Raw genomic sequence first — 18,619 nt, forward strand, 5'->3', positions numbered from 1 at the left:
CAATAAACTGCATAGGAGAAAGCATAGGTACTAAACTTATGCACCTTGGGTTCAAAGAGAATTTTATCAATTTGACCTCAAAGGCAAGGGAAGTAAAAGCTAAACTAAATGAATGAGACTATATCAAACTAAAAAGCTCTGCACAGCAAAAAAAAACCATCCACAAAACAAACAGATAACCAACTGAATGGGAGAAGATGTTTGCAAACAACGCCTCCAATAAGGGGCTAATATCCAAAACACACATGTATAAGGAACTCATACAACTCAACAACAAAAAACCAAACAATCCAATTGAAAAATGGGCAGAGGACCTGAACGGACATTTCTCCCAAGAGGACATACAAACAGACAACAGATATATGAAAAAATGCTCAACTTCACTGGCTATTAGAGAAATGCAAATCAAAAACACAATGAGAGGGGCGGACAGGTGGCTCAGTTGGTTAGAGCGTGAGCCTGGGCAACGGGGCTGCCGGTTCAATTCCCACATGGGCCAGCAAGCTGTGCCCTCTGCAGCTAGAATGAGGTCAATGAGCTGCCGCTCAGCTCCCGGTTGGCCAGATGGCTTAGTTGGTTGGAGTGCAGGCTCTCAACCACAAGGTTGCTGGTTCGACTCCCGCAAGGGAAGGTGGGCTGCGCCCCCTGCAACTAACAGTAACTGGACCTGGAGCTGAACTGCACCCTCCACAACTAAGAACTACAACTTGACTTGGAAAAAAGTCCCGGAAGTACACACTATTCCCCAATAAAGTCCTATTCCCCTTCAAAAAAACAAAAACAAAAATAAAACTACAATGAGATACCACCTCTCACCTGTTAGAGTGATTATTATCAACTAGACAAGTAATAACAAATGTTGGAGAGTCTATGGAGAAAAAGGAATCCTCATACACTGTTGGTGGGAATATAAATTGGTATAGCCACAATGGAAACAGTACGGAGGTCCTCAAAAAATTAAGAATAGAATTACCATATGACCCAGCAATCTCTCTTCTGCATATCTACCTGAAAAATATGAAAATATTTATCTGTAAAAACATGCACCTTTATGTTTATTGTAGCATTATACATGGTGGCCAAGACACAGAAACAACCAATGTCCTTCGACAGATGGTTGGATAAAGATGTGGTTTATATATACAATGGAATACTATCCTGCCATAAGATGAAATACTACTATTCGTGACAACATGGATGGATCATGAAATTATCATGCTAAGTCAAATAAGTCAGACAGAAAAAATCGAGAATCATATAACTTTACTCATATGTGGAATACAAAACTGAAAGCAATAAATGAACAAGACTAACAAGAATTCATAGACACAGACCATAGTTTAGTGGTTACCAGAGGGTAAGCGGTGGGGAAGGGGGGATGGTAGAAGAGGGAAAAGGGGTCAAATATATGGTGATGGAAGGGGAAAAAAAAGAAAAAAGAGAAAGAACGGAAATTTAAAAATCAGAAATAAAAGAGGAGAGGGTATAATGCACATCAAAGAAATACAAAGAATTATACAAGAATAATATGAAAGGCTATATAACTCCAAATTTGATAACCTAGAAGAAATGGACAAATTCTTAGAAGTATATAACCTTCCTAGGCAGAACCATTAAGAACTGGAAAAACAAAACAGACCAGTAACTAGTAAGGAAATTGAAACAGTAATCAAAAACCTTCCAAAAAATAAAAGTCCAGGAATAGATGGCTTCACTAGTGGATTCTACAAAACATTCAAAGGTTTAATACCTATCCTTTTCAAAGTCTTCCAAAATGTTGAAGAAGAGGAAATACTTCCTAACTCATTTTACAAGGCCAACATTACCCTGATACCAAAACCTGGCAAGCAAAACACAAAAAGGAAAATTACAGGTCAATATCTCTGATGAACATAGATTCAAAACTCCTAAACAAAATGCTAGCAAATTGAATACAATATATTAAAGTGATTATATATTACAATTCAGTGGGGTTCATTCCAGTGATACAAAGATGATTGAACATATGCCAACCAATAGATACCACATTAACAAAAGATAAGAATCACGTGATCATATCAATAGGTGCAGAAAAAGCATTTGACAAAATCCAACATCCATTTATGATAAAAACTTTCAATAAACTGGATGTGGAAGAAAAATACCTCAATATAATAAAGGCTATATATGACAAGCAGAAACAAGACAAGAGTGCCCATTCTCACCCCTGTTATTCAACACAGTATTGGAAGTCCTAGCCCAAGCAATCAGGCAAGTGAAAGAAATAAAAGGCATCCAAACTGGGAATGAAGAAGCAAAACTGTTACTATTTCAGATAACATGATTCTATGTACAGAAAACTCTAAAGACCACCAAAAGACTATTAGAAACCATAAACAAATACAGTAAAGTTGCAGGACACAAAATCCACACAGAAAAATGTGTTGCAATGAAATAGAAAAAGTAATGAAAAATACCATCCCAGTTACAACTGCAACAAAAAAGGATAAAACACTTAGGAATAAACTTAACAAAGGAAGTGAAGGACCTGTACATTGAAAACTTCAAGACGTGGTTGAAAGAAACTGAAGACATAAAGAAATGGAAATGTATTCGATGTTCATAGGTTGGAAGAATTAACATTGTTAAAATGGTCGTATTACCTAAAGCAACATACAGATTTAACGTAATCCCCATCAAAATCCCAGCGGCCTTTTTCCCAAAAGTAGAAGAAAAAACCCTTACATTTTAATGGAACCACAAAAGACCCCAAATAACCAAAGCAATTCTGAGAAAAAACAATAAAGCTGGAGGCATCACACTCTCTGACTTCAAAGTATACTGCAAAGTTACAATAATTAGAACAGTATGCTGCTGGCAGAAAAAACAGACACACAGGTCAATGGAACAGAACTGAGAGCCCAGAAATAAACCCACATATATATACATATATGGGCAACTAATTTTTGACAATGAGCCAAAATCATACAATGTTGAAAGGATGACCTCTTCAATAAATTTTGTTGGGAAAACTGGAAAGCCACATACAAAAGAATGTAACTAGGCTGCTATATGACACCATACACAAAAATTAACTCAAAATGGATGCAAGATGTGATTATAAGACCTGGAACAATAAAATACATAGAAGAAAAGATAGGTATTAAAGTTGTGGACGTTGGTCTTAGAGGGGTTTTTGTGAACTTGACCCCAACGGCAAGGGAAGTAAAAGCAAAAATAAACAAATGGGACTGGGAGGGGGGTGGTAGATGAGGGTAAAGGGGATCATATACATGGTGATGGAAGGAGAACTGATTCTGGGTGATGAACACACATGTGCTATATAGATGATGTAATACAGCACTGTACAGTTGAAACCTATGTGACTTTAGTAACCATTGTCACCGCAATAAACTTTAATTAAAAGAAAAAGAATAAAAGGAAAAAAGAAAAGCTTCTGCATAGCAAAAGAAACCATCAACAAAACAAAGAGGCAACCAACTGCACGGGAGAGGATATCTGCAAACGATGCTTCTGATAAGAGGTTAACATGCAAAATATATAAAGAACTCACACAACTCAACAATAACAAAAAAATAAACAATTCTATTAAAAGATGGGCAGAGACCCTGAATAGTCACTTTTCCAAGGAAGACAAATAGACAGCCAACAGACATGGAAAAGATACTCAATATCACTAGTTATTAGGGAAATGGACATCAAAACCACAATGAGATAACACCTCACACCTGCTCAATAGCTGTTATCAATAAGACATAACAAGTGGATGTGGAGAAAAGGGAACCCTTGTGCACTGCCGGTGGGATGTAAATTCGTGCAGCCATTATGGAAAACAGTATGGAGGTTCATCAAAAAAATTAAGAATAGAGCTATCATATGACCTAGTGTTTCCCCGAAAATAAGACCTAGCCGAACCATCAGCTCTAATGTGTCTTTTGGAGCAAAAATTAATATAAGACCCGGTATTATATTATTTTATATTATATTATATACCCAGTATTATACTATATTATATTATATTATATTACATTACATTACATTACATTATAGACCTGGTCTTATATTAAAACAAGACCAAGTCTTATGTTAATTTTTGCTCCAAAAGACGCATTAGAGCTGATGGTCTGGTTAGGTCTTAGTTTCGGGGAAACATGGTAGCAGTTCCTCTTCTGGATATATACTTGGAAAATTTAAAAATACTTATTCATAGAGATATATGAGGTACCCATATGTTCATTGCAGCATAATACACAGTAGCCAAGACATGGAAAAAACCCAAGTGTCCTTCAATGGATGATTGGATAAAGAAGATGTGGACATATATATAGTGTAATACTATTAGGCCATAAGAAAAGATAAAATACCGCCATTTGTGACAATATGGATGGATCTTGAGAGTAGCATGCTAAGTGAAATAATTTTGACGGAAAAGCAGAAGAACCACATGATTTCTTTTCACTCACATGTGGAATATAAAAGAAAAAGCAACAAAAAAACAAACTAAACAAATTCATAGATACAGACAACAGAATGGTGGTTAACAGAGGGGAAAGGGAGTAGGCGGAAGACAAATTGGTTAAAGGGGGTCAAATATATGGTGAGAGAAGCAGACTAGACTTAGCACACAGTGAGTGGAATATACATTGTATTATAAAGTTGTGCACCTGAAACAATGGTATTACCCACTGCTACTCAATGAGTTTAATAAAAATAAAAATTTGAAAAATTTAGAAGTAAAATAAAAAACAAAAAACATTCCAATCCTCTTCCTCTCTATCTCCTAACCTCACAGTCAAACTTCTCAAGGTTCGGCTCAATCTCTTGCCTCCATCGTTACACCTGTCATTCATACACAAACCACCACAACCTAGTTTGAGTACCCAGCACTCCAGTAAAACAGATGATGATGACTTAACATATCACTAAATTCAACGAATGTTTCTATTCCTCAAGTTATTTAACCATTAAAGATGCAATAATGCCACATCTCTGATTTTGATGGCTTCGTATTGCTTCAAGGATGAACACCAAGCTACCAAGATCTTAACATGTCCTGAAAGATGGCTTACAAGATTCTGCACAGTATGGCACTCGCTTTTCTCTTACTCTTACTGAAGTTCTCTTACTGAAGTTCAGAAACACTTGCATTCTTTTAGTTTTTTGAGTAAAAATGTTCTTTGTTCCATATGATATGCTTTTCCTTCTTCTTGACTACTCGCCACTCGTCCTCCCTCTTTCTCCATTTAAGTAATATTCATTTTTCAAGAACCATCTTAAATATCACTTCCTAAAGAAAGCCTTTCTGCACACAATGGGATTTATAGATGATGTAATACAGAACTGTACACCTGAAACCTATGTAATTTCACTAACAATTGTCACCCCAATAAATTAAAAAAATAAAATTTAAAAAGAAAGCCTTTCTGGAACTGTCAGGAAAGGTCCGGTTACTAGAGAAAACTGAACTTCTCCTTCCCAGCACTTGCCCCAATGTAATGAAATAATTAATACTGTAATCAGTTGATTATTTACCACACTAAAAGGAAAAGTCCATGAAAGTAGAAAACATGTTTGTCTTACTCTTAAGACAAACATGTTTGTTTTAACAGTTTGCCTTACTGTTACATCCCTAGTAGGAAGTATGACATCTTGCGTATAATTGGAAGTCAAATCATGGACAAATCAACAAGTAATGAAAAGGCACTGGCCACATGGACATACAAAGTATAATTATCATCTGGAAGTACATACCTGATTGTTAAGCCTCCAGGAAATTCCTCATCAAATAATACTTCAAAGAGTACATCAGCTTCTCTATTAGCTGTTAAGAGACAGAGAGATTTAAAAAAATCATATAATGAAAAATCAGCATGAGTTTTGGGAATGTAAGAAGCATTACAACTATCAAAAAATGGTATGGAGGAAAAAAAATGGTATGGGGGAACACAGACAGTAAATGAAAAGTAAATAAGCTCACAGAATGTCTTACTGGTATTAATTTAAGGTAAAATAACATTTTAAATTGGATGCTCTGGGGGATTAATTACACTTTTCTGTTTCGTATATGTTTGAAATTATTCATAATAAGAGCGTTAATAAGAGATAACTTTAGAGTTTGCAGTTTAGAAGGTCTTCCAATAAGACAGAAGACAATGAAGATTTGAAAACATGGCAGCAATGAGGGAACCAGAAGGGAAAGACGGATATACTATTAGGTAGAAATGGCAGGAGCTGATGACCTGTGCAGATAAAAACGTGGACACGCCAAGGATGACTACAAGAGTCTCACTGAGACGACATGGTAGATTACGGACGGTAGTAACTGATGTAAAACTCATGAGAAACTCTGTGGTGCAAGACTTAGGAGCAGAGAAGAATCAGTTTGGCAGAGAGCATGATGTCATTCATATACCTGGAAAGATTAAATTTACCCATAACACCAAGTGTAGTAATTAGCTATAACATTTTGTTGTAATTAGCTACAACAAAGTGAGGTAATTAGCTATAACGTTTTGAATTCTAAGCCCAAATTGATGATACAGTCTATCACATAACCTCAGAATTGACTTCTCTCTTTCTCTCCCCACTCCCCACACTGCCACCTTTGCATTATACTGGTTCTGTTTCTCAAGAGAACCGTAATAGAATTTCTGGTACTATGCTAGCTCCTAGTATGGGTGGCGGATGTTTCATTGCCCCGCTGAAACCAGGCCTGTAGAAATCACCCATTCTCCACTATCCAGCTGTACCTTTCAATCTGACACTTTTACCTAAAACCTAAACCCAAAAAAGTGAGGCTCAAAAGAGACAGGAGTGTCTCCTCTGACAGACCGATAAGGCTCACCTCCTCAGTTCCCATTTCCTGCCTGAGGGAGGGGCCACTTCCTAAGAAGATCATGGACATCTGTTCACCCTTTAGTGGAGATCACTGCGCACATGAGGACTTAGCTGGGTGCGGTACTGACAAATATTCCCTTTTCTAGTCCATGGCCATGGCAGACAGGGCTAATCAAGGACAGAGCTCTTTTCCACTCAGGATAGGTGTAGCTTTAAAACCCTTATGACAAAATGCCAAGTGGTCACTATTACGATAGGAGCTGTCAGAAGAAAGGAAACTTCTGTTACCAGAGTCCTAAGGCCTTACAGGCCAACGTAACCTGTACAATGCAATACACTCAATATCTGAACAGAGGATGTGGGGGTCGAGCTATAACAGCAAGTGAGATGCTTCATACAACGTTGGACCCTTATCACACCTGGTCCAAACCCTCTTTTCTCCCTTTCCAGCAGCCAGAAATATATCCAAAAAATTAAAAATAAAAATTAGAGAAGACAATTCTCTTTTAGAGTCAAGTCAGCAGGGAAGACCCCAAGAGGATGTGCAGATGGAAAATGAGGAGAACCATTGCTCAACGTTAGGTAAGAATCAGGTGAGAGTTCAAACCCAGCTCTGCCACTTATCTCTGTAAAGGTGGGTGAGTTACTTAGCCCTTCAGGTGAGGAAATAACAACTGCTTCTCAGGGGGTAGTGCGGGTTAAATACAGAACAAAAAGGTGCCCAGCTCACTGCTGGCACTCAATAAGCAGTTCTCTTAGGCTCAGGGCCTCACACCGTCATCCTTCCCGGACAGTGAGAACAAGGCTGAGCTAGGACGAGGGGGTAGGGGGTGGGTAGGGAAGTGCTGCCAGCAACCAGAGCCCTGGGCACCCATTTATTACCAGGCTGACTTTCTTTGGAATCTATGCTGCAAAGCTGCCCACTCTAGGCTTCCCTTTGAGGCACATTCAGATCCTCAGTGCTTCTTCCCTTTTCTCTCCACTCTTTCATTTTTCTTTTTTTGTAAAAAACATGACATAAAAATGTACTATCTTAACCATTTTTAAGTCTATAGTACAGTAGTGTTAACTATGCACATTGTTGTGCAACAGGTTGATAGGTCGGTTTTGTATACATAATCTAGCTGTATTCATAAAATTCAAATTTATATGCACATTTAATTCAAATCTTTTGGCTGTAAATAAGCTCATACTTCATGTTTACTTCTCCACAGAAATAGAGAGATTACAATGACAATTAAGGTAAAGCTCTGAGCAAGATTAGATGAAAGTCTAAGGAGAAGTATGAAACTTTTCTCTTGGTTTCATGAAAATACATGTCTACCCACCACAGTCTTATGTAATTTTAATGTGCTATATATATAAGCTACCAAATTCTGGGCAGCCCTTACTTAGCTTCCTGTTCTTTCAGTCATTGCCTAGATGATTACACAAGATAGAAAAGGAGAATTTTCTCTGAAAACGGAAACTCTCCCCCCCAAAATTAAATAAAACATGAGGACTTAGGTTTTGTACTGACTTATAGTCATTCTCTGTTTAGATGGGACAAAGAAATTTGTGTTTTTCTTTACAATATAAAAGCAGCTGAAGACACGTCAAGTACTGAGATATTACCCCCTTTAATTCCTATGATGGTGCCCCGAAGGCCAACTGGAACCGAAAAGTTCTCTCTCACATTTACAACACGGTCAAAGAGACGAAATTCTGCATCCCGATCAGGAATGACTCCATGTTGCTGTTCTAAAGGCTGAACAGAAGAAAGCTTTAATTATTATCATGAACTCTAATTTTTAAAAATTTTTAAATAATAAATTGAAAACATTTTGTCTCTTCTATATTTTTGAAGTAAAAACAACTTTGAATTCTTTAACAGGAAACTTACTCTGTACAGTAAATGGGGCTTCACTGTCACTCGCACCTTCTTATTACTCTTTCTTTGCTGAGAATAGAAAAAAATTTAAATATTTAAAAAAATTAAATTATAAAATTATAATTCAGTACTTGGACTTGTCTAATTATCAAAAAGGCAAATGAAATGAGCAATTTTAAAAATATCTGAAATTCTTCAGTTGCAGCACGGAGGAATAATAAATTCTTACTTAAAGTACTTTAAAGTAAAAATTTAAAGTATAAGACATAGAAAAGTGCAAAATTATAAGAATACAGACTGATGAATTTTTACAGTATGAGCATCACCACACCTAGTTCAAGAGAGACAGAACACTACTAAGCACAACATAAAAAACCCCTGGGCCGGCCTGGTGGCTCAGGCGGTTAGAGCTCCATGCTCTTAACTCCGAAGGCTGCCGGTTTGATTCCCACATGGGCCAGTGGGCTCTCCAACAACAACAACAACAACAAAAAAAACCCCTGTATTCCTCCTAGTTACTACCCTTCCCAAAAGTAACCTTACTTCTAACACAAAAGATTAATGTGTTTTAAACTTTATGTAAATGCTATGCGATTCAAATGCTCTTTTCCCTCTATAAAGAATTGTATACAATGGTCAAGAAAGACTTACATTTTTTAAGAAAAGGTATAAAGTATGACAATACTGGGGTTTTGTGCCTACTTATAAATACTAAGGTGGCATTCATTTAATAGTCCTTGCTTTTGTAATCTACTGTGAAACTGGCCTTGATGTTTGAACTTTTTGATAATCTAAAAAATGCTGGAAGAAGAGCTTTGTCCTATCTTTGCTACTTGTTAGTTCTGTGAACTCACACTTAACTTCAGCATCAACTTCCTTCTATCTTAAGATGGAAGCATTATTACCTGTTCTATCTAATGAAAATGAGAGAAAAATTTTATCCATTGCAATCCATAACTACCATTGATATAAAATTTTCTAAAATACTGAATTCTTAATGACAAAAGTGGAAACAGTTTATTTATATAGCAGCCACCTATTTTTAGAACATAGCTTACGGAAATAAGTACCAAAGGACATAAAACAGCCCTAAACTAAAGCGACCACTACTACAGAGTTCATGCATTTATGCACTGTAAAATGTTCAAGCCTCTAAATAGAGTCTATTTTATTTCATTATAGAAATGTTTCATTTATTCTTTCAACAATATTTACTGAATTCTATTTTTCTGTTGGGGATAAAATAGTGACCTGTTCTTTTATTCTAGTTGAGGGAAACATAATAGAAACAAAATAAGAAAAACATATAGCATGTGTGAAGGTAAAAAGCATAGTGAAAAATAAAGCAGGTAAGGGACACCAACAATGTGGGGAGAGATTGCAATTATAAATAAGGTGAAAAGTGAAGGCCTTTCTGACAAGTTGTTTATGTTTCCAGACTACAAAAACTAACAGAGTACAATTGGTCCCTACTGACAACAGCAGAAAGTAGAAAGAATAAAGAAATTTAAACTATATTAAAAAGCAGACCCAAGACTTCTGGTCAAGATGGCAGAGTAGGTAAATGCTGTGCTCACCTCCTCCCTCAACCATATCAAAATTACAGCTAAATTACAGAACAGCCACCCTGGAGAGCCATATGAAGACTAACTGAACAGAACTCCTATAACTAAGGATATAAAAAAGATGCCACATCGAGACTGGTAGAAGAGCTGGAGATATGAAATGCGCTGGGCCCACACCCACGTTTGGCAGTTAAAAACTGGGAGGGACACTTTGGCTAGAGGACCCCTGGAGGAGTGAGGGGTCCCAGCCCAATACTGTGACTGCCAGCCCAGAATACCAGTACTGGGAAGGGAAGGCCCCACAGGATCTGTCTGTGAAAATCAGTGGGGATTCTGCGATGGGGAGATGAAGGGCTGCTGGAGTCCTAGGCACTCCTCGTTAAGGGCCTGAGCAAGGACTCACTTGTTCTGAGCTCTACCTGCGAGGCAGAAACTCCAACAGTGCCAAGGAGATACGAGGAGGAACCAAATTATCTGGCTTCAGGGTGAGGGCTAGAGGGGCAGCTCTCTCCGGGAACACACTGCTGGCAGGCACCACTGTTCTTTTCCTGAGCCCTTCTTCCACCCAGCCTGCAAATGCAGGTGGATACCAAATCTGAGTCGCCACCAAACTCACCCCACCCTGGTGATTCCCTGAGAACCTTCCCTACCCAACTTGAGCACCAGTACTAATGTCTTTCAGGGGCTGTTCATCATAAGCTGCTGGCCTCAGTCCACACTGCAGACTTTCCTAAAATCTCTCAAAGGTCCACAAACGCCAAATAAGCAAAGGCTGGCCACAGCATACCTCTTGCTCAGCAGCTCCTGGCACTAGCAGCAGGTGGCCTCGGTTCACAATACAGCCTTTCCCAGGCGCCTTCAATTCCAGCATAGGCAGCTACCAACCACAGATTACTCTGTAGCTCATATCAGGCAGCCCAGGGCTGCACATGCAGGGGCCTGCACTGGGGCCCCTCCCAACAGGCCCCAGACCCAGCACACCTGGTGACTGGCTCCAGACCACAAGAGAGCACCACCCAATTAGCTCCACAACTGACACAGCCAAAGGCTGACTCAGCAGGCACCAGAGCTGGGCTACAGTGAATCCTGCTCTGTAGAGTAAGTCCCCACACTACAGCTTGTCTGGTGTCGTTACAGTTAGTGTTCGCAGCAATTGGCTTGAAGGTCAATCACACTCACTGATATGCCAACAGATATCAAGGCTCAACTACAGCAGGAGGGCACACACAACCCACACAAGGGACACACACTTGGAGCACCTGGCTCAGGTGACCAGGGAGACTGTGTCACTAGACCCCATAGGACACCTACAAATTAAGGTCACGCTTCCCAGACTGAAAGATGTAGCATATCTACCTCATATATAGAAACACACACAGTGAGGCAGTCAAAATGAGGACACAAAGAAAAATATCCCAAATAAAACAACAGGACAAAACTCCAGAAAAAGAATTAAATGAAATGAAGACAAGTAATCTACAAGATAGAAAGTTCAAAATACTGGTTACAAAAATGTTCAATGAACTTAAAGGAGGAATAGATGAAATCAATGAGAACTTACACAAAAAGAAAGAAACCACACAAAAGAAGAATCAGTCAGAAATAAAAAATATCTGAAATCAAGAACAGCAGACTAGACAAAGCAGAGAATCCAATCAGAAATTTGGAAGACATGGTATCAGAAAACAGCCAAACAGAACAGAAAAAAAAAAGAGAGAGAGAGAGAGAATAGTTTAAAAGTTTAAGGGACAGCTGGGACAACTTCAAGCCAAACAACATTCACATTGTAGGGGTATGAAAAGGAGAAAACAGAGAGCAAAGGATTTAAAATTTATTTGAAGAAATCATGACTGAAAATTCCTTCAACTGGAGTAGGAAATAGACATACAAGCCCAGATAGTGCAGAGTCCCAAAAAAGATGAACACAAAGAGTCTCACACCAAAACACATCATATTAAAATGCCAAAGGTTAAAGACAAAGAGAGAACCTTAAAAGCAGCAAGACAAAAACAGTTATGTACAAGGGAACACTCATAAGACTGTCACCTGATTTCTCAACAAAAACCTTTGCAAGCCAGAAGGGATTGGCAAGAAATATTCAAAATGATGGAAAGCAAGGACTTAAACACTGTCAACGTCATAGAAATGGTGGCGTGAAGTGAGCCTTGAAATCTCCCCTGGAATTTACAACAAATTGAACAACTATAACTCCACAAAGGAATCCCTGCACAGCAGACAGGCAAGATTAAGAGACGTGCAACTGAAGTCATCTGAAGGTGGGCAAATTGGGCGAGCGGGGGAGGAGGAAAGCAGGGGTGCAGAGACGCAAGCAGCACAGGTGCAGGAGCAGACTGAGCTCAGAGCTCTGAGCTCCCTAAATTTTGGACCTACCTTAGCCGAGGAAGAGAAAAGAATTCGGACTGCTAGCTCTCCCCTTGTGGCCCAAGGTCCCGCCTGAGGGATCAGCATATTATACGGCTGAATCCAACGCTCAGGACAGAGACCTCGAAGCAAAGACTGAGTGAAGAAGGGTGAAATGGCAATTTAAGCCCTCACTGCCAAGCAGCGGATGGAAGAATTAGGAACTGAGCCTACCCAACCCCCTTCTACCTTCCCAAAGCTCGCCACACTCCCATCTTCCGAGTGCTAGAAGCGGAACAGTAGCAGTACCAGAATATTTGCAGTTCTGAGAACTGTGGCTCACAGCCATGGACTCACAGCCTAACTAGTTCTGGAGAAGAGGAGGGAGCCCTGGGTGCAACACTGGCTGTGCTGGTAGTCGCCGCCATAGCTCACAGCCACCACTTACAACCCACCCCGCCTTCACCCTCACCTAACTCGGCAGATCCCTGCAGGGGTAAACAGACCTGCTAAAACACGCAGACCCTGAATCTGGTGTAGGAAGAGCTTCAGAACATCGGAAGCGCTCCACATCTCCCCACAGAGGCAGTGCCCTATGACCCAGGCAAACTGTTCACAGAGGAGAAGCCTACTTTCCAGAAAATCCCCCCATTGTGTGTGAACCTGGAATAGTGCAGAGAAAATATAACATTACAGTGTGAGAGAGAATTAAACACTGCAAGTGAAAAGAAAACGAAGCATTCTACCAATACCTAGTGGAAAGCAAAGGAAAGACCTCTTCTTACCAACCTGTTGCAGAACCCACTCCTGTAGATTCCTAGGAAGAAAAATAATAATTCACTAATTGCCATGAATAACCAAAATGACAAGGCAGCTCAGAAAGAAAACGAAAAGTCTGCAAAAAATAAACTTAAAGACATGGAAAAATGAGAGTTAAATGACAGAGAATTCAAGACTGCAGTTCTGAAAAAACTCAACGAGATGCAAGAAAACACAGGTGGCATTTTAATGAACTCAGAAACACAATCAACGAACAAACTGAGTATTTCATCAAAGAGACTGAAACTTTAAAAAAGAACCAAATAGAATTTCTGGAGATTAAGAACTCAAAAAAAGAAATAAAGAATGAAATAGGCAACTTCGATTACAAAGCTGACCAGATGGAAGAACTAATCAGTGACATTGAAGATAGAAATCTAGAAATGACACAGATGGAAGAAGAGAGAGACTTGAGAGTTAAAAGAAATGAAAGAACTTTCTGACTCCATCAGAAAGACCAATATAAGAACAATGGGCATAACAGAAGAAAAAGAAAGAGAGAAGGGAACAGAGAATATGTTCAAACAAATAGTTGATAAGAACTTCCCAAACTTGTGGAGAGAACTGGATCCTCAAATCCAAGAAGCAAATAGAACACCTAATTACCTCAACCCCAACAGGCCTTCTCCAAACAACACTGTATCGAAGCTGTCTAAAATCAACGACAAAGAATCCTCAAGGCAGCCAGGGAAAAGAAGATAGTAACCTACAAAGGAAAACCCATTAGGTTATACTCAAATTTTTCAGCGGAAAATCTACATGCCAGGAGGAGTGACTCAAATGTTAAAACTATTGAAAGAGAGAAATTATGAGCCAAGAATAATATATCCAGCAAAGACATCCTTTAGATATGAAGGAGGAATAAAGACCTTTCCAGACATACAGAACCTGAAGGAATTTTCTAACACACGACCTGCACTACAAGAAATAGTGAAGGAGGCTATTCGACACGAAACAAAAAAGGAAAAAAATATAAAACCAAGAGTAGTATTACGAACAGACATATAAAAGTAGGAAATGGCAACCCCTACACCAAATAAGACACTATACAGTTAAACATAACATACAGGGTAAAGAAGAAAAAAAACACTTAAAGAAAAAGAGGAAAAAGACAGTCTGCTACGGCGGCAGCGCAGGAATCAATTCACAGCACACGTAGGGAAAACTTGTAACAACAAAAACAAAAGGGGAGAGAGTAAAGGTCTGAACCAGCATAAGGGAATGGAGAAAGGAAGCATGCTGAAGAAAATGAAATAGTCTAAATATGAAACTTTCTTGTACAAAAACTTAACGGTAACCAGACAAAAAATCTAGATCTGAAATATGTAACATAATAAAAGAAGAAACAGAGGGAAAAATCGTAGAATACCACCCCACTGAAATAAAGGACAGCAACAAAAAGGCAAAGAAACAATGGAGACACAGCCTTACCAGAAAACTAAAGACAGAATGACAGGAAATCCTCACGTATCAATAATCACCCTAAATGTAAATGGACTGAACTCACCAATAAAAAGTAACAGAGCAGCAGATTGCATCAAAAAACTAAACCCAACCACATACTGTCTCCAAGAGATACATCTCAGCTACAAGGACAAGCATAGACTCAAAGTGGAAGGGTGGAAATTGACACTCCAAGCAAATGGTACCCAGAGAAAATCAGGTGTATTCATACTGACATCAGATGAAACAGACTTCAGAATAAAAAAGGTAACAAGAGACAAAGATGGACATTTCATAATGGTGCGGGGACTATACAACAAGACATAGCAGTCATCAATATTTATGCCCCCAATCAGGGAGGACCGAAACATACCAAGCAACTACTAACAGAACTAAAGGAAGAAATCGACCAAAACACAATTATACTAGGGAACCAAAATACATCACTGACAGATATCGATAGATCATCCAAGAAGAAAATAAATAATGAAATAGCAGCCCTAAATGACACATTAGATGATATGGACATAATTGACATTTATAGAGCACTTCATCCTAAAATATGAGACTACACGTTTTTTTCTAGTGTACATTAAACATTCTCAAAGACAGACCATATATAGGGACATAACACTAGTCTCAGCAAATTTAGAAAGATTAAAATCATATCAAGGATATTCTCTGATCACAAGGCTTTCAAATTGCATATCAATGGCAAAAAAAAAACAACACAAAACACAAAAATCCCAAAAAAGGTGGAGATTAAATAACATATTTTTAAAGAACTGGGACAAAAAATAAATCAAGAGGAGAGATCAAAAGATACATAGAAACAAATGAGAATGAAAATACATTCTACCAAAATTTTGGGGATACTGTGAAAGCAGTTTTAAGAGAGAAATTTATATCATTACAGGCCTATGTCAAGAAACAAGAAAGATCCCAGATAAATAACCTCACGTTACACCTTAAAGAACTAGAAAAAGGACAAATAAAACCCAAAGTCAGCAGAAGAAAGGAAATAATAAAATCAGAGCACAACTAAATGAAATAGAGAACAAAAGACAACAGAAAAAAATTAAAGCGACGGAGAGCTGGTCTTTGAAAACATTAATAGAGACGTCATCAAAATGGCAGCATGAGGTGAGCCTCTGTACAGCTCCCCTGGAATTTACAACTAATCGAACAACAATAACTCCACAAAGGACTCCCTGCACAGCAGACAGGCAAGACTAAGAGGCCCACTACTGAATTCACCTAAAGGTGGGAGAATCGCGCAAGTGGGTGAGGACGAAAGGGAGAAGTATGGGGACGGAGATATGCGGGCGCAGGACGCAGACCTAGCTCAGTGCTCCGAGCTCGCTGCATCCCGGAACTACCGCAGCTGCGGGAGAGGGAAGAACTCGGATGGCTAGCGCTCGCTTGTGGCGCACAGGGCTGAGGGGGCAGCATATAACAGGGCTGAACCCAACGCTCACGGCAGAGACCTCGGAGAAAAGACTGAGGGAAGAAGGCTGAAAACGGTGGTTTAAGCCCTCACTGCGCAGCAAAGAACGGAAGCCTTAGGTACTAAGACAAGCCACCCCCTCCCTACCCTCCCAGAGCTTGCCCCGCCCCCACCTGCCTGGTGCAAGAAGTGGAACAGTAGCAGTGTCAGATCAAAAGAACAGAATATTTGCTGTTCTGAGAACTGTGGACCGCAGACACAGATTTGCAGCCAAACTAGCTCCGGCAAAAGGGAGGGAGCTGTGAAAGTGGGACCGGCTGTGGTGGTGGTAGCCGCCATTGCTCTGGGCCACCTCTCACAACTCACCCTGCTCCTGACCCAACCTATTTGGGCAGTTCCCTGCAAAAGTAAACAAAACTGCTGAAACATACCAGGCTATGAATCTGATGCAGAAAGAGATTTGGAACTTCAAAAGCTCTCTGCATCCCCACACGGACATGGCACCCTATGACCCAGGCGAACTGTTAACAGAGGAGAAGCCTGTTTTCCAGGGAATCCCCCCATTGTGTGTGAAGATGGAATAGTACAGAGAAAACATAGCATTACTGTGTTAGAGAAGAAAAAAAAAGGCTGCAGTCGGAGAGAAAATAAAACATTCCACCAACAAGTATTGGAAAACAAAAGAAAGAACTCTTCCTATCAACCTGTTGCACAAGCCACTCCTGTAGATGTCTAGGAAGAGATATAATAAATCAGTAATTGCCATGAATAACCAAGGCACCAAGACAGCTCAGAAAGAAAGTAAAAAGTCTCCAGAAAAGGAACTTAAACATATGGAAATATGTGACTTAAATGACAGAGAATTCAAGATTGCAGTTCTGAGAAAATTCAACGAGACGCAAGAAAACACAGAAAGGCAATTTAATGAACTCAGAAACGCAATCAAAGAAAAACATGAGCATTTTATGAAAGAGACTGAAATTTTAAAAAAGAACTAAATGGAATTTCTGGAGATTAAGTACTCAATAGAAGAAATTCAGAATGAAATAAACAGCTTAGGTAGTAGAGTTGACCAGATAGAGGAAAGAATCGGTGACATCGAAGATAGAAACCTGGAAATTACACACATGGCAGGAAAAAAAAACTTGAGAATTAAAAGACATGAAAGAACTCTGCAAGAACTTTCTGACTCTATCAGAAAAAGCAATATAAGAATAATGGGCATACCAGAAGAAGAAGAAAGAGAGAAGTGAACAGAGAATATATTCAAACTAATTGTTGATGAGAACTTCCCAAACTTGTGGACAGAACTGAATCCTCGAATCCAAGAAGCAAATAGAACACCTAATTACCTCAATCCCAACAGGCCTTCTCCAAGTCACATTGTATTGAAGCTGTCTAAAATCAACGACAAAGAAAGAATCCTCAAAACAAAAAAAACAAAAAAAACAAAAAAAAGCAGCCAGGGAAAAGAGGACGGTAACCTACAAAGGAAAGCCCATTAGATTACCATCAGATTTTTCTGCAGAAACTCTAAAAGCCAGGAGGGCGTGGAACCGAATATTCAAACTATTGAAAGAGAGAAATTATGAGCCAAGAATAATATATCCAGCAAAGATATCCTTTAGATATGAAGGAGGAAAAAAGACCTTTGCAGACATACAGAAGCTGAGGGAATTTTCTAATACACGACCTGGACTACAAGAAATACTACAGGAGGCTATTCAACCACCATCAACAGGGACAATTTGTGGCAACGTAAAAAGGGGGAGAGTAAAGGCCTGAACTGGAATATGGGAATGGAGAAAGTAAGCGTGCTGAATAAAATGGAATACTCTAAATATCAAACTTTCTTTCACATAATTTAAGGGTAAACACTCAAAAAAAAACTCCAGAACTGAAATATATACTGAAATGAAACAGAAGGAAACCTCATAATATACCACCACACAGAAATAATAGACAAGAACAAAAGGCAAAGAAACAACGGAGACACGGCCTTAGCAGAAAACTAAAGACAGAATAAGAGGAAATCCTCACGTATCAATAATCACCCTAAATGGAAATGGACTGAACTGACCAATAAAAACGCAGAGTAGCAGATTGGATCAGAAAACAAAACCAACCATATGCTGTCTCCAAGAGACACATCTCAGCTACAAGGACAAGGATAGACTCAAAGTGAAAGGGTGGAAATTGACACTCCAAGCAAATGCTACCCAGAGAAAATCAGGTGTAGCCATAATGATTTCCAATGAAACAGACTTCAGGGTGAAA

At 39.1% G+C, this 18,619-nt stretch overlaps 1 protein-coding gene across 4 annotated transcripts in view; it reads right to left on the minus strand.

Annotated features, from left to right (window-relative positions):
- Positions 1-18,619, minus strand: part of XRN1 (5'-3' exoribonuclease 1) — a 167,377-nt gene that overhangs the window by 52,275 nt on the left and 96,483 nt on the right. For 3 of the 4 annotated variants that reach the window (XM_081077718.1, XM_081077720.1, XM_081077719.1), the window contains exons 28-30: positions 8,720-8,776; positions 8,452-8,584; positions 5,752-5,821 (exon numbers count right to left, since the gene is read on the minus strand). In XM_081077718.1, the coding sequence (XP_080933844.1) occupies positions 5,752-5,821; positions 8,452-8,584; positions 8,720-8,776 (260 nt within the window). Of the gene's footprint in view, positions 1-5,751; positions 5,822-7,840; positions 8,585-8,719; positions 8,777-18,619 lie in introns of those variants that run through there. The other variant, XR_013995211.1, reaches the window with a different exon arrangement.

Source organism: Rhinolophus hipposideros (assembly GCF_964194185.1).
Source record: "Rhinolophus hipposideros genome assembly, chromosome: 2".
Classification (NCBI taxonomy): Eukaryota; Metazoa; Chordata; class Mammalia; order Chiroptera; family Rhinolophidae; genus Rhinolophus; species Rhinolophus hipposideros.